The sequence below is a fragment of the Coffea arabica genome, chromosome 4e (genome assembly GCF_036785885.1).
Source record: "Coffea arabica cultivar ET-39 chromosome 4e, Coffea Arabica ET-39 HiFi, whole genome shotgun sequence".
In the NCBI taxonomy this organism is placed as follows: domain Eukaryota; kingdom Viridiplantae; phylum Streptophyta; class Magnoliopsida; order Gentianales; family Rubiaceae; genus Coffea; species Coffea arabica.
Genome location: NC_092317.1, coordinates 37,382,698 through 37,404,525, shown reverse-complemented (window position 1 = coordinate 37,404,525; position 21,828 = coordinate 37,382,698). Strand labels below are relative to the sequence as shown.

Sequence of the window (21,828 nt, the reverse complement as noted above, 5' to 3'; positions counted from 1 at the left end):
CTTATTCCCGAAATGAGTGCAGTTGAGGCTAACATACCCCTCACGTCTAACTTCAATGTTGCCTCACCTTGTATGCAAAACTCTACCACTTTCATCCTACAATCTACTCGAGCATGGTAATGAACTAGCCAATCCATACCTAGAATCACATCGTACCCCTTAATGGCTAGACTAATGAGGTCGACTACTAATTTTCATTCGCCAACCCAAATATCACAATTTCTGTACACCTCATTTGCAAGTAAAATTTGATTACCCGTAGGTGTTCTTACTTCTAAGTCATAAGGTAGACTTTCAACTTTCATGTCAATTCCAAGCATAAATGTAGGGTTAACAAAAGAATGAGTGGCACCGGGGTCTACCAAAATTTTGGTTAACCGGTGAAAAACAGGAATCGTACCTTCCACTACCTCCGTCGGTTCAGGTACGGATTGTTGGTCCAGCGAATACACTCTGGCTAGTACCCTCGACCTGGTCCCTCGGACATTGGTCGGTTTTGAATTTGACCCGGCAGTCGACTGAGTATCACTGATCAACGGGCAGTTAACTATCTGGTGCTCCATACTTCCACACCTTAGGCACTTCCGAGCCTTTCTCCAACATTCATCCTCTGTATGGTTCAATTTTCCACAATATCCGCATGTTACTCGGGGAGTGGAGGTTTGGCCTCCCTGCGGAATGCCTCTACCTTGTCCCCTACCACTTTAGCCTCCCCTCTGGGCACCTCCTCTCGGAGCATCTCCCCTAGATGCACTCGAAAATCGTCCACCTCCAGTCCCATGACCGGATTTAGCGGGTGGCATGTTCCGATCACTCCGCACTGACCCCTTGGGCTCCACTAAGTATCCCTTTCCGTTTTGCATGGAAATTTCTCACTTGTGCCCTGGCAGTCTCTATCCTTTGGGCCTTCTCCAAAACCTCCGTAAACGTATTAATTTGAGCTGCCGCCAAGGCCTCTTGTATCTCCACATTGAATCATTGCACAAATTTTCGTACTCTTCTTTGCTCCGTAGCTATCAGTTCAGGAGCAAATTTTGATAATTTCGTAAACTGAGTCTCATACTCAGCTACACTAGCAGTTCCCTGTCGGAGCTTAATAAACTCGTCCTCTCTCTTCTCCTGAACGATAGGAGAAAGGTATTTCTCATTGAACTCCCGTACAAAGTTTAACCAGGTGTAGACACCAAATTTTTGGTGTAATTTCATTTACTGTTTATTTTTAGTTTTTTTTATTTGTCGTGTTAGTTTTATTCGATTTTTAGTTTTTAGTTTATAGTTTTATTTTTATTTTTAAGTTTTTAGCATAGAATTTCTTGAAAAGAAAAAAAAGGAAAAAAAAAGAAAAAGGAAAAATGAATGAAAAAGGAAAAAAGGAAAAAGGAAAAATAGCAATTTTGTTTTTGTTTATCTATTTTAGTCATTTCTACTTAATTTATCTTTTATTTTTGTTTGGTTTATTTAGGGAAAAGAAAAGAAAAAACAATGGAAAAGAAAAAAAGAAAAATGTGAAAAAAATTAAAAATGGCCATTTTTGTTTAGTTTTTTGTTTCAAATTATTTTTGTTTTGTTATTATTATTACCTGGTTTGTGTAACTTTGTTATTATTATTGTTTATATTTTATTTTATCATTTCTGTAATTATCAAGTTGTGTTAAAAAAAAAAAAAAATATTATCGCAGCATGCACGCTGCAACTTTTTGCAGCGTGCAAAGTACAATTTCAATAGCCATCGGATGGCTGGATGGAAAGGGAAGGACAAGCCTTCATCCTCACCATTGAGAGCAGGTTTAGGAGATTGGGAAGTGAATATAAAAGAGCAAAGAAAACCACAGCCGCAAGGGGAGTTTTTTCGGGTGAGCAGGGGGTTTTTTGGAGAGCATTAACGGACGAAGAGAGAGCATCGAGCAAAAGAAGAGCAAAAAAGGAAAAAACAAAGGAGGAGTTTTGGGGGGAGGTTTTGGTGACGGCAAAAACAAAAAGAGAAAGCAGGGATAGTTTAGGGGGATCTGGGAGAGAAGATATGAAGGATGGCGGCTGTAGACTAGAGGGGCTGACGGGGAGGAAAGGGAAAAAACAGCAAAAGAAAAAGCTGGGGAGTGACGGCTAGAAACCAGGGGGGGGAGAGAGTTTGAAACGGCAAGAGAAGAAAAAGGAGGCGCGGCTGAGAGAGTTCACGGGAGAAAAGGGAAAGAAACCAGGAAAAGGGGGGAAGAGTGACGAGAGAGTTTTGGGGAAGAAGAGAGCATCGACGGGCTGAAAGAAAAATTGAGCAAGGGTTTTGGGGATGAGAAGGGAGTTCACGGCTAAGAAAAACTGGAAAGGTCTGAGTGAGGGGCAGAGATAAACAGGAAGAAAGTTGAGATAGTGGAGCCGAGAGCAAGAGGAAAGAGTGAAGGGGCAGCGGCCAAAGCTGGAAGACAGCAAAAGAAAGAAACTAGAGGAGTAGTGGAACCAACGGTCACCACCATCCTTCATTGACGGTCCTCCGAAGACCGAACAGAGTCATCCCAATCCTTTCACAGTCATTCTCCGGTTCATCTTGTAGTTAAAGGTAACACTTTTATCTTTTTATACTTAGAAGCTGTCTTCTTTAATTGTGGGTTGATACCTTTTTCTTGCAACATGACGGTCGGTGGTCCATCGCCGCCTTTCTTTTATTTCTATGGGTTGGTTTAAGTTTGGTTGTTGGGATTAGAATTCACAATGGAACTGATATGTTTGTTTGGCTTGTGTCATGTCGATTAAGGTTGAAACGTAGTAAAGTTTTGCAGTTCTCACCTCCTGTTTTGCCACTTGGGTTTGCTTAGTATGGAACCGACATTGCCAACCATTTGCTGTGGTCATTTTTTGTTTTCTTCGCCTGGGTCTTTCTGTGGAGTTTGCTGAAGTTTAGATAAATTTTGTTTGATTCATGCTAAGATTGATGATTGGTGATATCTGTGAGTTGAATCGCGAAAGAATCAGTTTTTGTGCATTTTGTCTATAAATTGGAGCTTCTAAAATGTTTGCAGCAGAAATGGAAAGGTTTTCGCATGCTCCTTTGCTGTTTTTTCTTACCTACACTTGTTCACCAAAAGCTTCGGTCATCTAGTTTACTGGTTGACCATATGTTAGAAAGGAAAATTAGACAAGGGGCGTTGGTTTTGTATGTTTGAAGGCTGAAATGCTTAAGCTATGGCCGAATGCTTTACTGGAAAATGAATTTCAGATTACCAAATCATTTTGCATGAACATCCTGTCCAGATTTTGTCTTTGTTTTGCTGCATCAGTTCCTGTTATCTTTCTTGCTTGTTTGATCGTTGAAGTTATGGGCCTTGTGGTTTGGTTTCACACTATGATTTTGGCCAACATTTTCTGTTTTGAACAAAGCTGTCCTTGGGGTTCTGAAATCTGGAGTTTAAAAATGCAGCAAGGGAAAGCCGCTACATGTTCTTTTCTTTCTTTTCGCTGCTGCGTTTCCTTTCCTTTCGTTAGTGGTTAAGTTCTGCACTTCAGTCATGTTTTGATCTTGTGTTTGGGGAAGGAATGGAATGATTTGGTGTTGGGTATGCATGTTTGGGGACTGAAGTATCTGAATCATGTTCGAATGCTTTGCTGAAATTTGCAACCATTTGTGTCGAACCAGTTTTGTTTTTTTTCTCCCTCAGAATTTTCGCATGATCTTTTCCCAAGATTTCTGGTCATTGGGATTGTGATTACCAGGTAGTTTGTTACTTAGTTTAGAGTTGTGATGTTGGGCTAAAAAATATTTAATCAAAGCTTTGTCTATGAACCAAAATCTGGTCCGCTCTATGAAAAGAAAATCTGGTTACCGAGACCATTTCTGCATTTATTTTTCAGAACTTTGGGACGATACATTTCTATGTTTTATGGTCATTTGGGTTGTGATCATTGTGTGGTCCATTACTTAGCTTGAAGTTGTGGCTTTGGGTTGAAAAATATCTATCCAAGGTTGTGTATTTGAATTGAAAAGTCTGTTTTGGTTTGAAGGCAAAGTGCAGCAGTTTTTCTTTGAAGTTTAATAAGCTTTTTGTCTACGTAGATTGCATGGAGATTGCATGAATTCATTTTCTAAAATTTCACTCTGGCCCCCAAGTCTCCCCTTGTCCTGCTATGGCCCAATCAATTAGAGAATTTCATCATTTTGGTCCTTGTTAATTTTAATTTGTGCAACTTCATTGCTTGTTTGCTTCAATTAACTACTATGCTTAGTTTAAATTGCACTTAAGTTATGACTTTAGGGACTTTATGGCTAAGTAAGCTTTGTTTTGCCCATTTCTTTTAATTTTTTTAAATAAAGTGGTGCCTTGACCTTTTTATTATTTTGGAGGGTAATTGAATAATTTCACTTCATTGGGGCGTCAATTCAAGGGAGGTAGACTCTATCCCTCATTTGCACTTCAGTTGACCCTACGTGCTCCTATGTGTTATGTGGATATGCCTGTCTACTTCGCTTTCCTTACCTCCTTGCGTGCATTTACTTGCTTTCACTTTTATTTATGTTTTTATGGGGTATGTGTACACCTCTTGGCTTGTAATAGATAGGGCTCGTAGAGCATCTGGTCCACTTCCCCTTCCCCCTGGTTGCTTGTTTTTGTTGCTACATGTTTAATTGCTTTATTAGGTTCTTGCATCTAGTCAAGCATGCTAAATGCTATGTGTTATGTGTTTACAAGTGTTTGGCATGTCTACTCGCTTTCCATAGCCATGAATGAATGTGATGGATGAATGTACGTTTCCGCTAGTCCAACGCTAGTCGGAATTCATAGAAAGGGCTAGTCCAACGCTAGACCCAACAGGATTTTTCCTTTGTTTTTCATTAATGCATTATCTGCCTGTTCACTACATATCATGCATTTTTCCTTAGTTTTATCATCTGGCATGCTCCTCGAACCCTTTTCCCCTCATTTTAGGATTTTTACATCTCATGCTAGTTAGGGTACATTTGCCTGAGAGTCCCCTTCTGATAAGGGAAACGAGCGAGTGTGGCTATTCGATAGCCTTAGCACGCTAGTTTTGCCTTCTAATCAAAGGGAAAATCGAAGTCGAAAAGTTAGGAGTCATTCCCATACCCGACCTGATGCATTCCCTTAGGTTCATTCATTCTCATTTATCACTCACTCATTCTTTTCAATTCACATTTTCCTTTCCTTATTGTTCATTTTGATTTCTACTTCACAAAATTGCACCTAATTACACCTATATGCACTTATCACTATATTTCATACACTTGCACACAAACACTTGGAATTTTCGTACAATTGCACACGTGCACCTTTTCATACACTTGCACACAAACACTTGGATTTTTAATTTCTTTCATACACTTCCACACTTGCACATTTGAGTCTCATTTGCATTAATCGACCTCATGGGGTTTTCCTTTGTTGGCCGCCACAATTCATGTGGTTTGGGACCAAAAGCCTCACGAGAGACATCGTAGAATTTAGGATTGCATTTTTCTTTCCGTTTTGCATTCATATAGTCATATCCAACGTGCGAACATATATTGGGTAGAAAATTAGGAAAGGTAAGGTTAAGTCGCGCAACTAGCCTTGGCTAGGTCAAAGGGGTGCCTTGGATTCTATCCTTGCCTTCCTCTTTGTCAAACGTGACCCCCGAACCTTTTTCTTTGGCTTACGTGGACTAGGAGTCGTTTTAAAAAGGGTTTTACTACTTTGTCTTTAAAAAACACTTTTTGGGTGACTTGGTACACCCCAAATCTATACCAAGTGGCGACTCCGTTTTCATATTTAAAAAACCCTTTTTAAAATTTCATTTGGCCAAATCGTCGCTTTCCAAAGTCCCATGGCCTTTTACTTTTCATGTTGCACACGTTCACACCACACTTCGCACACACATCACACATTCACACGATCAAAAAATGGGGCGCGACAGGTAACATCACACTGGTAGGATACGGGTGGCTCCAAAACCAATCCAATTCCCCGAGCTTGAATGCCTGTTGTGTGAGGACTCGTAAAATTTTCTTATTTAAATTCTTATTTCGAGCTCATTTAATTATTTATTTGGCCAATTGCCTCGAATATTATTTTCTAACCTTATTAGACTTAAATACATGGAATTATGGCTTCATTATGTTTTTAAAGTGACTCGTTTCAAAAATAATTTTTGGAAGCTCGATTAATGAAAATAGTGAAAACGTGTTTGAGAAATTTTAGCCAATTAAGAGTACATTAAACTCGGAAAATTGGAGACATGTACAATGTTCTTAAAATAGGTAAATTTAGGTTTAAGTACTCAAGTGATAGTTGGTGGTACGATCGTTACAAGAATTTCGATTTCACTTTATCGCACCTAAATTGAAAATACGCGTTTTCACGCGCGCGCTTAATTGAGGGACTTTAGACCATTAATTTGGGACAATTAAGAGTGAATAATATTTATATGAATATAAGTGCCTTCGAGGTTTAGTGCACTGGCGAAATAAACTCGAAAGGAATCGAGCACAAAACACGCGCGTATGCGCACTATTTGCGGTTGACTTTTGCGCACCTAAACTCTTAGTCCTTAAGCTTCCTTTGTAAGCCAAAAATTCAGACCAAACATCTCATTCTCCTAGCTCTCTTGGCCGGCCAGCAAGCTGCAAAGAAACAACTAAAGTTCTTCAACTTTTCACTCCAAAATCTTGCTCAAATCACTACCAAATCCTCTCAAATTTTAGCACCACTTAGCTCAACACTTGGGAAGTCCATCTAGCTACAAAAGAAAGGAGCTCTCCACGGTTTTCCTCAGGCTTCAAAGGGCCGAAAATTCTGACTTGAACAACCACCAAAGTAGGTAATGATCCAACACTCTAAACTTGTCCTATGGAGGTTAAATTACACATATGAGCTTGAATCTTTACATGGGTAACTTGTATTGTCGGAAAATTTTGATGGTGGGCTCTATGAACTCCCACCCTTGGCTTGATGGCTGATGAAATGATTGATGTTGGATATAATGCTGGTTTAGTGTTTAAAATGGTGGATTACTGGTGTATTATTAGTAGAAACTTCAAGGAACTCATGGGATAGAAATTTCTGATTTTGCCCCTGCCTTGTTCGGTTATTTTAAGGCCAATTTTTGATGATATAATGGCTTGAATATGATTTTTATATGTTGTATTAGTTGTGTAAAAATTTTCGTTGGAAAATATTGAGGTTTGGTTGGACAAATGAATTTCTTTGTAAAACTAGTCAAGCTGGAAAACTGTTCCCGTAATGCTCAGACCAGTGTTCGTATTTCGTCCATAACTCCGTTCTCCGACGTCGAAATCAAGTGCCGTCAGTGGAATTTGAAACTAGACATCCCCACCTTTCCAACGGTATAAAATTCACGTTTTGGTTCCATGTGTGTGAGCCGAACCATTCGTTTTAAGATAGCTGTCCTGTTTCTCTGTTCTACTGGAATGATTTGTAGAGGCAGCAACTTGAGGCTCAATTTCGAGCTGGTTGTTTGCCAAATTTCATAACGTTTTCTTCTGTGAATTTTTATCCCTATGAATGTATTTTCCAATGCCATAAACCATGCTCAATTCCGAGTTAATTCGACTGAGTTGTGATCAAAACAAGAACACTGCTCTGTTTTGGAAAAACCTAGTTTTGGACAGATTTGAGATGAGACTTGTTGTGGTCTTACTAAATGAAATTCTTGGTGTTAAACACCTACCAAATGTACCATGAATGTTCCTTAGACTTTCCTTTCACATATGAACCATGATTGGAGGATTTTCTTAGCCAAACGATTGGATTTGGAAAGAAAAGGATTAAAGGCGGATTGCCTTAAGAATTTTTCCAAACTTTAGTTGGTTCGTTGACTACCTTCCCGAAGGTATTTTTCTGTGAAATTTGATAGAGAGATACCCTTCATATAAGAGTAGAATACTGTCAATTTTGGTACCAATCCAAGTTTGTTTCGATACCTAACTAAACTTCCAATGTTGGAAGTTCAAATCTGGAAATTCTTCTCCAGTCTTGAATTTTCCCCAACTTTGAGCTACCATATCTTGGTGTTCGAAACTCCGATTCTCAATCCGCTTGTTCTGTCCTAAACCTTACTTGCACCTCAAATTGAGTTATAAATTTCAAGGGCTGGTTTGTAACGAGTGAATTCTTCCGAATTTCCAAAGTTAGCGAAAAACCAACCCCAGCTCAATCCTGAACATTCTGGAACAGTGATTTCAAGCTCATTTTTGAATACCTCCCACTTAGATTCATGGAAAAGTGTCTTCTAAGAACTTTTAATACTTTCCAAGAGGTTTCCAACAATAGAAAGTTTTCCAATTTTAGACTTGTATCGAGTGAGATACGATTTTTCAAAGATCCATATCAAAACTGAAATTTTCCAACTTTCAAGGAAATAGAGTTTTCCAAGAACTCTTTATTCTTTCGACATTATGAAAACGTTTTAACCTCGATTTCCAAGATAAAAACCCAAATGCTCCTGTACTTTAAGAAACTCTAATTGAACCTCGATTTACGAGTAATTGAGGTCCGTTTTCATGAAATTTCCTTAGATTGTACTAGTGTACAATCTTCCTTGATAATTGGGATATATGAGTGATGCTTCACTATTATTTGCTCAGGCGCATACGAGGACCCTCAAGAGGATTCCACGGTGGACGCTTAAATTTCGAGTGCCCTTTTCTTCTCGTTTTATTTGGTGAGTGTCAAGTGCATGACTTGTCGTGTTTACTTGATTTTCCTGCTTATATACGTGAATATCACTTGATGAGACGAGTGTGTACTTTATCGCACTCGCTCTCCTTTACTCGAACTTTACTTGCATTAACTTGGTTTTCAAAGTCGATTTGAGTGAATCTCGTCGACTAAAATATATCCATTTTCGTGTGCATGTCGTGTTGCCGTGCGTGTCGTGTATGCCGTGCGTGTCGTGTTGTCGGGTGGAGTGAATCTCCTTGACTTATAGGGACGCCCAATTCTCTTAGCCAATCTTGCAACTCGAGTCAGCATGGGCTTGGTCGAGAAGCTTGATAAACCAAGAGAATAACAAAACACAACTTGATCTTTTGAGATCTTGTTCGGCATACTCGTGGAGTATCGCCCTTTTCGTGCGTGTTCAAAAATCAAAACTTGATCTCTTGAGATCTTGTGAGGCATACTCGACGAGTATTGCCTTTTTCGTGCGTGTTTGGTTACGGATCCGAGAGGGTGGAATGTTGGTCGGAGGAAGTAATAAGTGAAGTTTCTACGGATATAATACCCACCCGGATGACGGAATGTCATCACGAAGGGGGTATCGGATCGAGCCATGGCGAAGCAAGTGGAAAATAGCTCCTGAGAGCTCCTATATCCTTGAATCGTTTCTGTTTAATTTTCTTGCTCGAATTGTTATATATTGAAATTGCATTGCTCTACTTGTTATATTGGGATTGTTACGTGGACAACGTGCTTGCATGTGTGTTTTCTTGGCCTCACGAGCTATTGGCTCACCCCGTAGATTTGTTTTCCTTAACAGGAATGGATGGAGTGAAACTCGATGGAACCCTTTGGATGTACTTTTGTATTAGGGTTTCAATTGTAATTGACTAGACATTTTGGCTATTGTATATATTTAGGAATTGATGTATCTTTTGGATCCTGATGTAAGAATTGGATAACGGATAAATTTTGAACTCGTGGTGCAAGACTTGGATATTCGATTATGCAAGCGATTTTTTTCCTTATTAGACTGGTATAAATGGTTATATATTGTTAAATTTGAATTGATTTGTCTCGAGTCCTGGCGAGAGTTAGGCAGGCGTTCAGCGGATACCCTTGGTTTTGCCCTTGGCAGAAGTGGGGGCGTCACATGTTGACACTCCGTCAACCAAAGTACTTATAGTCCGTAGACTCCACTTACTTTTCCCGTTCACCTTATCAACCTCCGCTGGCCAGTCAACAGCACACAGCAGCTCGAGCGAAACAAAATCACTTAACTTTAATCAAAGTTTTAACAAAGAACGAAATCCCAAGGTTAGCATGGAATTAATTTCAACCAAGCCCCGGCTGACTCGAATAGTCCGTCTACCCTTGGAACCGGGTTCGAACCAAGTCCTGAGATATCTAATCTCTCAATAGATGATATTTCTCAACAAAGTACACAACAAAGTACTTACCCCAACAGCACACATCCAAAAAGGGTTCAATTTAAGTCATGTAATCACCCCAATCAGCACACAGCAAAAGGGTGATACTCAACTTAAGGCATGTATTCCCACATATGAAATCAAAACAAAGGATGGGATTAGATCGAGTGAGATAAAGTAAACCCTCGTCTAAGTATCCATTTAACATATACAAAACACTTTGATAATTTCACATCAGTAAACAACCCAATTACTCACTCAAAATAGTGAGCACGCAAATCAAGGCACTTTGTACGGGTCCACCGACTCCGTCCGGTTCGTCACTGCCTGTGACAAAAGATTATACTCAAATATCAGTGAATCGATACTCAACTATCAGTTAATCGACCATCACAAATGGAAATAAGGACTAAAACGATCAAAGCGGCAAAAAGGACAAGGAAATGCATGCGCGCGTGCGCGGAAATGACAACGGTATGAAAACGGGTTACACGGTTTTGACCATAACTGGAGCTGTGGTTATCGGATCAAAATGTACTAGGTAGTGTCTCAAAACTTAGACAAAGAGTTACAACTTTCATGAAGACATCTCAACCTAGTTTTCAGTGTATCCAAGTCAAATTTACAGATTACCGAACCAGAACTCCAAAGACCGGTTTATACCTCTAGTGAAAATTTGGCGCCATGCCCCTTGTTTTTATCTATTTTCCAGCCATTTATGGCTTCATTCGTTTCCTCAATCAGTCCCAAAGTCACACACATAATAATCTCATTTCAATAGCCGTTCAATAGGCTCAATGTCGTACAAGTACAAAATCAAGCTAGGAAAATGTCCGGAAATGAAGTTTAAGTCATAAAACTAAAGACAAATTTGACGTCGCTTAGCGTATCAGACACAACCGAAGCTACGCTTATCGGATTGGGGTGCAATTTATACCGTTTCGAAGCAAGATAAAGGGCTACAACTTTGATGAAGACCACTCAGTCCAGTTCGTAGTGTATCTAAGTCAAAATTTCAAATTACAGAACCAGAATCTCACAATCAGGCTAGTTAGCCGCACTATGCGTAAACGACAATAACTCAGGTTACCTAAATCCGATTGAGGTGTTTCAGGGGTGTTAGAAAGCTAAAACATAGCACTACAACTTCTGTGTTTTGGCCAAATGCTAGTTCAGTATGGATCAGGGTGAATAGATGCGGTCAGATTGAAATGTCAACACTGTCCACAGAACTCTACCTATGGCAGTCAGGGGTATTTTTATCTTTTCACTTGATACAGTGCTCAGATTGAGCTAAAATTTTACAGGAAACTATAAAACATCATTCCCTACAAGTTTCATGTTTTGTGTTAAGTCTAATTCGGCCTCCATCATGGTCGAACAGAACCGGTTAGAACAGGGCAGTGAAGAGTTTCATTTCTGGAATTTAAACTTTTCCACTAGAAATTCATATCCAACAAGTACTCTATCATCAAAACCATCAACTACTAGCTCAATAACATCAATTAAGCGGTAAATAACTATAATCAAAACTGAAAATGTATACCCTAGCTCCATATCCGACAAATCAATCAAAACTAACCGATTAACTGTCATAAGGCAAGATTAAGAGCTTCAAACTAAACTTTAACAAGATTAAAGAAGAGAAAAGGGATAGGCAGCCATGGTACCTTCCAAAGGTCCCTTATAGGTAAGAAACACACCACTTTCTTCTAAATATTTTTCCACACAAAGTTTGCCAAACACCACAAAGTAAGTTTAATCGGTTTAGTTTTCTTGTTTTCTCACTCAATCAAGCAAAACCTAAGATGGATTGAAGCTCTCTTTCTCTTGTTTTTCCCTCTCTCTCTCACGGCTGCTAGGCTGAAAATGAAGGCTCAAATGAAGATTCAAGAAGGTTAAAATGATAGAAATGAATTTGGGTCAAAGGTGACAAGTGTAACACTTTGATTGGTAGTCAAATTTTGTTCTTTTTTCTCTTATTTTTGGTCCAATATTTTGGCTGCCTTGAGGATATTTTGGGGCTGATTTTAATCAAGTAATAGCAAGGATATTAAGGTAATAAAGTAATGTTCAAGTGGTGCACTCACTCGGTAACAAACGGTACCCGTCGGTTCAACCCGGTTTTTCTTAAATCGCGTATACTAGAGTTTTAACTTATAATTCACTAACTTATAATTCTTACTTCTAATCACACACTTAATATCATCTAAACTCACCCTTAATCACTGAATTTAGTGCATACATTTCACCAAGTGATAACACAGTCAAAATATGCAAAAAGCCCTAATTTACCCGAACTAAGAACCTACAGGGAAAACCCTTGATTCTATGGTTGATTGCAATTACTGAGGGTGTGAATGAGTAGTAAAGCTATTAGAAAGGAATAAATGCCAAATAAAAGGAATTTTGAGAAAAATGTGAGGGATTTTACAATTCCATTGGTTACAATTAGGGTTTCGATTAAAATATAAGAGATTTAAGAAAATCGGTTAGTCACAAGTAGACTAGGGTTTTTTATTACAAGTAGGGTTTCTAATTTTTAAAACAAAACAATGTCTTCAAACAAAAAATAAATATAGAAATCGTAATATTCTAAAAGTCGGGGTATCACAGTTTCCTAGTTTTTTTGGCTTTCTTTATATTATGTTAGCTGTAGACTGTGTCAAAATGGGTAGAAGCCAAGGCTACCCGGACTAATGATTCACGAGTTGTTGCAGGATTTCTTAAGTCCCATATTTATAGTAGGTTTGGTGTGCCAAGAGCAATCATCAGTGACCAGGGAACTCATTTCTGCAACCGCACCACTGAAGCACTGATGCGTAAGTATAGAGTTCACCATTGAGTTAGTACGACCTACAACCCGCAAACTAACGGGCAAGCTGAGGTCTCTAACTACGAGATCAAGAGTATCTTGGAGAAAACGGTCAACCCGAGTCGTAAGGATTGGAGTACCCAATTGGATGATGCACTCTGGGCATATCGCATGACGTATAAAACACCAATCGGAATGTCTCCGTATAGGTTGGTTTTTGGTAAGATGTGTCATTTATCTGTGGCAATTGAGCATCGTGCGTTTTGGGCAGTTAAGCAGTGCAATTTGAACACGGATAGAGATGGAAAGGAAAGAAAGCTCCAACTTCAAGAGTTGGAAGAGATCCGCTTAGAAGCTTACGACAATGCTCGATTGTATAAAGAGCGCACCAAGTCATTCCATGATCGACTAGTGCGCACCAAGCATTTCTCTGTGGGGCAAAAGGTACTTCTGTTTAACTCCAGGTTGAAATTCATGCCGGGTAAGTTGCGGTCTCGATGGATGGGGCCATATGCTATTGTCAACATTTTTTCCAACAGTGTCGTTGAAATCCGAAGTTTAGAGACTGACAAGAGTTTTAAGGTTAATGGTCATCGTCTCAAGCCGCTCATCGATATTTCAGACATTGGCACTACGGAGGAGGTCCATCTGCTCGACCACAATTCGAATTAAATATTAACTTCCTCTTCGTCTGGCCACAGACGTTAAATAGAGGCACTGCTTGGGAGGCAACCCAAGAGTTTCATCTTTTAGTCATTTCTTGTGTTTTTATTTCTTGTTTATGTGTTTTAAATCAAGTTGTTGGGATTTCTATTGCTGAACGATTTTTAGTAGGTCTGAGATGTGTTCGGCAGCATTTTCTTGTAGGTTGGGAGCACGAATTCGTGGGTAAAAGACCTTATATTACAAGGCGTGCCCGCGACTTGTACTACCATAAGCAGACAGTTGTACAAGTTGGTGAACAGAAGACTTACACTTTCAAGGCGTGCTCACGCTCTGAAGGGAGGCGCCAGATGATGGGTTCTAAGCAATCGGTGCCCACTTGACTTTCGGCTACAAGGCGTGCCCACGCCACACAGCAGATAGCGTTAGTCATGTTTCATGGCGTTGGGTAGAAGACTCTTGCTTTTAAGGTGTGCCCACGCCATACTACCCATGCACAACCAATGGTCCCTACGTCCTTTTACTTTTTCTCGACTTTTCCACTTTGCTTACCCTTTTCTTTCAGTTTTCCTTTTTCGCTGTTGTTTTCCCTGGTCTATCCCAACCTTTGACTAAATCTCCAACCGCCGCTACTTATCTCCCACGCACGCCACGCCGCACGACATCGCTGGTCACCACTGTAACCCGCCGCGCCTGGTCCAGATCGCCGCAGCCGACCGTCGCGACTTTGCCCACAGTGCCGCGCCCTCTCGTTCTCTCTCGCGCCCATCGCTCAGCATGCCATTGCCGTCTCGCGGCTGTGGCCGTTCACTCCGAACCTCCTCTACCGCCGACTCCACTCCACCAGTTCGGCTTTACTCCTCGACGCGCCACTCCACCCACGGCGCCATCTGTGACACCCCGGATTTTTATGTAAGAGGAAAGAGTGTGACGACTGGAAAATTCGCTCATATTTTCTTCAAATACCCTTTTATTTTGATTAAATTACTTTATCATAGCTATACTACTCATTTACCTCCCCAGTGGTTAGAATAAAGAATAGAATTAAGAGTTTTCCCTTTACTTTCATCGTTCGGGTAAACTAGGGTTTTGTACGTCTTTCGGAAGTGTGATTATTTGGTGCGGAGTGTGTACTAAATTTACTGATTAAGAGTGAGTTTTATATGATATTAAATGTGTGATTAGAAGTACTAATAATAAGTTAGTGAATTATAAATAAAAACCCTAGTATGTGCGAGTTAGGGAAAAACGGTGTGAACCGACGTGCACTGTTCACTATCGATTGAACACACCACTTGACCACCACTTTATTACCTTAATCTCATTGTCATTAGTGCAAAAATATCAGCCCTAATTATCCTAGTGAGAGAGCCGAAATTCTTGACTAAAAAAAAGAAAGGAAAAGAAAAAATTCAAGATGAAATCTTGTGGTGACAAGTGGAAGACATTCAACCATCTTTGACCCAAACTAAGACCAAGTTTCTTAACCTTTCTTGAGCTTCATTCTTTCTTCATTTTGCATCCGTGGTGGCCAAACCTTGATGGAAAAAAAACAAGAGAAGAAAACTTCATTTTCATCTTGGGGCTTAGCTTATTTTGAGTGAAATTCAAGAATCTAAACCGATTAATCTCTTAGTTGGGCACTTGGGAAGCTTGGTGTACTAAAAGTTTGGAAGGAAAGGTTGAGGTTTCTCTTGAAAGCATCTTTGGCAAGGTATTAAGGCTGGTTTTTCCATTTGCTTTCCCTTAAGCTTGTTTAAGCTTGTATAGCAACTCATATTCTTAGCTAATGATAGTTATTTAAGTTGTTTTGATGATTATGGTGGATTTTTGAGTTAGGATTTGTATTGTTCAGTTGTATTTCTTATTGATTAGATAGCATATGATGTTTCTAAGGTTGGATAGGGAGTTGGGATGGTAGTTTAAGACATGAATGAGAATATAAACCTTGAATTCATCAAATTTTCAGCTTTAAGATTGACACTGTCCTGCTTCTGACCTGTTTAATTCATCCATGTTAGAGGCCGAATTAGACTTAGATTAAAACATAAAAGTTGTAGGAAATAATGTTATATAGCTTCTTGTAAAATTTCAGCTCGATTGGAGCACTGTATCAAATGAAATGATCGAAATACCCCTGACTGCTAAAACCTCATTTCATGGACAGTTTTGAGATTTCACAAGTTTGGCATCGGATTTCACCTTGATCCGTATCAAATCAGCCTTTGGTCAAAACACAAAACTTTGAGCCCTATGTTTCATCTTTCTAACACATCTGAAAACGCCTCAAACGGAATTGTGTAGCTTGAGTTATTGCCATTTGAATTCAGTACTGACAACCAGACTGACCATGAACTTCTGGTTCTGTAATTTGCAAATTCGACCTAGGTAAAATGTGAACTAGGTTGATTTTTCTTCATGAAAATTGTAACTCTTTGTCTTAGTTTTGAAATGGTATAAGGTACACCCCAATCCGATAAGTGTAGCTTCGATGGTGACCAAAATGCTAAGAGACATCAAACCTGTGATTTTGTTAATTGTCGTAAACATTAGTTTCGGTCCATTTTCTAGCATTGTTTTGTAATTGAATGACTTTGAGCCTATTGTGGATAGATTATTTGTGTATGATTTTGGGGCTGAATTGAGAAAAATAATGAAGCCATAAATGGCTGAAAAATAGGTAAACACAAAGGGCATGCTGTCCAAAATTTTAGGGCTACTTGATTCCTTCAAGTTTGGATCGATTTGGTGATGAACTTTCTTAAGATGCTTGGTTAAACCTTTGTACTTGAATTTGAGTGAAAACTATTTCGATTAGGAGGTGAACAACTTCATGATTTCACTTGTGTCATGGCTACAAAAACTCTCGTTTGAAAGGCAAATTTGTATCTTGTTACCTTTAGCACCCAGTTAGGTACTATAGGCATACGACTCATACTCGAGTCTCAATGGTTTTCCTTGGTTGTTCTAGGACTTGCCGGTGATCAAAGGCATCCTTTGGAAGGAAACTTTTGAAGTTATTCTTGTTTGAATTGGTAAGTGTACCACTCACATGACTTGTTGCTTAACTGTTTTACTTGTACCTGCAATGTGTGACTTGAATGACTGTAAGACCTGCTTAATTCTAGACGAGACGAGGGTGTACTTCATCACACTCGTCTCTCTTGCTTACTTGTCGAGTCACTGTATATGCTTGAACCTGTTACTCGTGCCCGTTATACGCTTGAACTTGTTACTGTGCCTGACATGATGTTGTTTGGATGTATATCCAACGACCTTCCTGTTAAAACTGAGCTCAACCCCATGGGGAGTCAATGGAATCGAACCAGCAAGGGCTTGGTCGAGAAAAATTGACAAACCATGTGATAAGGATACGGGCGCACAACAACTCCAACCTTGGGTCAAGGACCCTTTGATCAACATTGGTGGTCCGATGACAAGATCAAGAACCAAGAAGGTGAAGGAAGCTTTACGAGCCTTGATCATTCACCATACAAGCAAGGAGCAAGCTAGGTTTGAAGATTCGATGGACCATGAAGTTACTTTGTTCACTTGTACGTTTGAAGCGAAGGAATGATCTCATACTTGACTGTCTAGTTTAGTAGTTGTTAGGCGTTTAGTATTTTATTGGGCCTTATCGGAAAGCCTTAAAGAGCTGGCTCTTTAAACTCTTTGTGCGGACCGAATTTCTTCCAGGTTTATGTGGGCCGGATTTTGCCCTAGTTTTAGCCTATAAAAAGGCATCTCTTGTAAGATTAAAAGACAGATTATTATAACCAGAAATCGTGAGGAATTTTTGTGAGGCCCCAGTCCGTTCGTAAGCTGATATGAGGGTTATTCGTTAATCGGTGGGGTGGTTTCGGGTTTTTATCGCCCGCCTTTTCTACATTTTTTCTTTATTGGAAATTTCCCCAGATAATTTTTTTTCTGAGTAAATATAGGTTTTAGATGAGTTTTCAAGTATCGGTTAGGTTTTGAGAAAATAAGAACGTATATCAGATGTGGGACCCACTAGTGCGAAAAAATTCGGAAAAATTCGGCCAATTAGGTTAAATTCTGGATACTGTGTAAAATTTATCGGGTGTTAAGAGATAAGTAGAGGATGTGAAGTGATTGATGTGAGAGGAAAAGAAAAGATAAGATTGCATTTAAGGAGTGACAAGTGTCAACCTTTTATTGGATTTGACTTATGGAACACTATTCATGTTTTTGACTTTTGACCCAATTAGTTAAATATCTTAAAAATTACCACAAAATTCATTCTTTCTTACCTCCTTATGGCCGGCCCTCTCTAGCAAGAAGAAAGAAAAAACTCTTCAAAGTTTAGCTACTACTTAGCGCAAATCAACTAAAACAATTGCTTAAGTTAGTTTCCACTCCATAAAAACCTTCTCTTTGGTGCTAGTGAGTGATTTGGTGAAGTTTTCTTGGAGAGCTAAGGTGTCCTACAACTTCCCCTCTCTTGTTTACTAGGTAAGTGATGCTTAAACTTCCTCCTATACTTAATGATGTTTAATTTGTGCTTAATGGGAGCTAAAGTGATGGATTATGTGATTTATTTCTTGGTTTGTGATGAATTGGTGAAGTTTTTATTTTTGTGAGGAATTTTCTGGTTTAATGTGATCATGGTGTTGTGGTTGTTTATGATGGTTGATAATGAGGGGTTATGACTCTAGTAGGTGTGAATTATTGATAAATGCAACCAATTTTGGGTTTGGTTTGAAATGGGAAAAGTTAGGGTTTCATAACCCCCTTTTCTGTCCGGTTTTGGATCATGTGTTTAGAGGCCGAATTGGTCATTACTTAAAACATAAAAGTTGTAGGTATTGATTTGTTTGAGGTGCCTGTAAAATTTCAGGTCATTTAGATTAGTGTAGAGTGAGATATGTCGATTTTACTGTTGCTGTTCTGGGTTGATCAGAATGTGCGAACTGTGTTTGAAATGGATTGTTTTGACTGGTATTTCTTTGGATTTGGATGTTGGTGTCTTCTGATGAAATGTATCTGGATGTCTTATCTATCATATGCCTTTGGAATTTCTGGATTTCGACTTGTGTAGGCTGAGTTATGATGTTTGTACTAGAATACGGTTTGTGATCCTGTTTTGCGATTCTGGTATAGTGTCTTGCATTTTTGACCTTGTTACATTCAAAATTAGACAAAGTTTCCTTCTTCAACATTGTACCCCCTTAAGTCCTGGTTATACCTACAAATTTTCAGGTTAAACGGATTAGTATATCCTGAGTTATAAACGAAATACTCAGACCTGTTGTGACCGTCAAATTCAGTTACGTTTTTGGAAAGATTCTGACCGTGACTTTTTTCGATTTTGATAGAGTACGATCTGGGTGTCAACTTCTTCATAAGAAATGTAGAACTTGGCCACAGCTTTGAAACGCTATAAAGTGCGTCAAAATCCGAGTCCCGTAGCTCTAGTTATGATCGAAATAAGAATGCATGTCAGAACTGTTTTTATATCCGGACAGTTTACGACTGGAACTTTGGCTTCACATTTGACTAGATTACAAGCTGTTTGGGCTTGTGACCAAAACACCAAACTTATAGCCCTATATCAGAGATTTCTAACGCCCTTGGAAATTCATGAATCGGATTTATAAAACCTGAGATATAGCCGAGCAAACAAGGCTTGCCCGTGAAAATGACCATTTTCTGGTCAGATCTGTTTTGGTCCTAATGACCAATTTCCGTTCCGAATTTGGATTGCCGACCTTCATGAAAGTTGTTCCATTTGGAATGAACCATCTAACTGCCACTTTCCAGCTCTTTTGACCATGTGTAGCATGGACAACAGTTTGCACTCAAAACTGACCATTTGTGTATTGGCCAGATTTCGTAAGTGATTGTGTTTGGTTCATTTGGGACTGAAGCCTCCAGTTTCAGTTCTGGATGTCTTCATAACAGTTGTTGTTCATCCTTTAAGCTTCGATATGGCATCTCATACGCCTTAATCCGATATTCGTAGCTCAACTTATGAGTAAACTAGAAACGAGTGTCAAATCTGCCGTTTCCGCTAATGGCCGTTTCCGTTTCCGTCCGTCATATTTACGTGCGCGCGTGTCGTTTTTGCCGTTTTGCTTGTTTTAGGCACGGTAGTAGCCGTTTGCGATATTATGTGACACAATCTTCTATGCCAGACGGTGGTGAGTTGGGCGGAACTGGTGGGGCCCACTACTAGCTGTTCATTTCGATCCGACTTCGTGTTTTTGCTATTTCAGATTCTGAGTAAGTATTCAGGCCAGTTTGGTGTGTTTTCTTTGCTATGTGTTTGAGATGTGTGAAAAGGGTACTTAGACGAGGGTGTACTTTATCGCACTCGACCTAAACCCTCATTTGAATGTATAATTGTACTTGACATATGTATATGAACCTTTTGGAACCAAAACCCTTGAGCTTGTGGCTCGGGGCGACTTTCAAGTAAAGTTTGTGAAGTTTGCAAAGTTTGTGAGTTCGTGGGCCCGATCTAAGACCTGTTTGGACTATTCGAGCCGGTTAGGGCTTGGTCGAAGTCAGTCCAACTTAGTCTGAGGTCACCAAGTTTGTAGGTTCATGTTATGAACCAATTTTGTGAATCCGGTTCACCGAGAAGGTGACCAAGTTTGTGACCCGAGCTTGTAACTCAAGCTCAAGTTTGTGATTTCGTTCGCCCGGGCAAGTTTGTGAGGTGACTGGCCAGTGAGGGTGATAAGGTGCTCGGTGGGTGTACAAGCGGGGTTCTACGGACTATTAGTTGCGGTCGACGGAGTGTCGGCAGGAGATCACGTATGGCATATGAATTGGCTTTGGAGCCACCTGTATCCTTATTATGTGATGTTACTTTTCTGCTTTTGCTTTACTCCTATTGTGTGACTGTTGTTACGTGAAATTTATGCTTTCACCCCTGTTTACTTACTAAGCATATAGCTTACCCCTTTCCTTTTGTTTTCCTTAGCAGGGGCCGACGCGGGGACTCTTGTCACTTACACTAGTGTAGTTAAGTTTGCGTTTGATTGTAATAGTTGGACTTATAGTATGTATGTTGTGGTTTTGGTGGTAATTATAAGGATGTAATAGTGTGAGCAGGTACTTTGGAGAATGTAATTATAACTCTTTTGGGATTGTATGTAGAATTCTTTTGGATTTTCTGGCTTTTATTGTTTTAAGTTTTGAGTCCTGGCGCGAGCTAGGCAGGCGGCCCGCCGATACCCTTGGGTTCGCCCTTGGGAGAAGTGGGGTCGTCACAATTTTCCTTCAAGTTCTTGATCGAACTTACTCTTGAATTCTTGAGTTTATTGCTTAGGATTCAAATCTGACTTTATCGATTAGTTTGTTCCCTAATCGTGGTGTCTCTTCATCCATCTTTATTTGCTTAAGGTTGCTGATTACCTTTGTGTGTCAGAGGTCTTGAGTTCATGAGAACAATCGAGTTCAATTTCTGTTGGGAGGAAAGATCCAACTCTGATAATTACAAGGTTGGGAGGTTCTAGGAGGGTCTTCCCCTAGGGTTGCCTATATCAGTTGGTATCAGAGCATCAGGTTAATTCTCTTTTAATTGAAGTTGTTCATATCTTGTTAGTTGTGTCTTTTGCCAAAAAAAAAAAACTGTAGCGATTACTGTTCATCGTTACTATTCCGAATTACTGTTTATCGTACTGTAGCGTACTGTTCACGTTACTGTTCATCCGAGTCAAAAAAAAAAAAACTGTTTGGGTGTTGTCTTTTGTGTTTTCTGTCCAAGTTCTTGGGTTTGTTATATTTGTGTTTGGGTTGTTAGGATTTAAAGACAAAAAAAAAAAAAGAGTCACGTACCTTATATTGTTTAGTGATCAAGTTGCTAGAGTATTGCTGGAATTTTCTTTTGAATATTGCTGAATTCTGTTTTGCCTATTTCTTGAGAATTGGTTGTTGTTTCTGCAAACCCTAGACACCGCAACATAATTTGGGAAAATTCTTGTGTTTCTTGAACAAATTCTTGAAGTTCTTGGACCACCAAGTCTTGTTTTGAAAATTCTTGAACAATAAACCAAGAACTAGGGTTTTCTTGGAATTGGCATAACCTTTCATCCGTTTTCTTGAACTTGTTGGTGTGATCTGAATTTGTGTTCCTTGAAGAGCCGAAAAAAAAAGGAGAAAAAAAAATGAAAGAAACAAAAAAAAAATAGGAAGAAGAGAAGGAATTGGCTCTCATACAAAGGAAATCAAGTTTCCAAAAAAAAAAAAAATCGTGAGTTTCCAATTCTTGGTGGGTTCCCAAATCTTGGTT

The 21,828-nt window shown here is 39.4% G+C and overlaps 1 protein-coding gene across 1 annotated transcript; it reads left to right on the top strand.

Annotated features, from left to right (window-relative positions):
• The first annotated feature begins 13,076 nt into the window (after positions 1-13,076).
• LOC113740960 (uncharacterized) lies at positions 13,077-13,577 on the top strand. The gene has a single exon (XM_027268467.2). The coding sequence runs from the start codon at positions 13,077-13,079 to the stop codon at positions 13,575-13,577; it is 501 nt and encodes a 166-aa protein (XP_027124268.2).
• Positions 13,578-21,828: the final 8,251 nt, after the last annotated feature.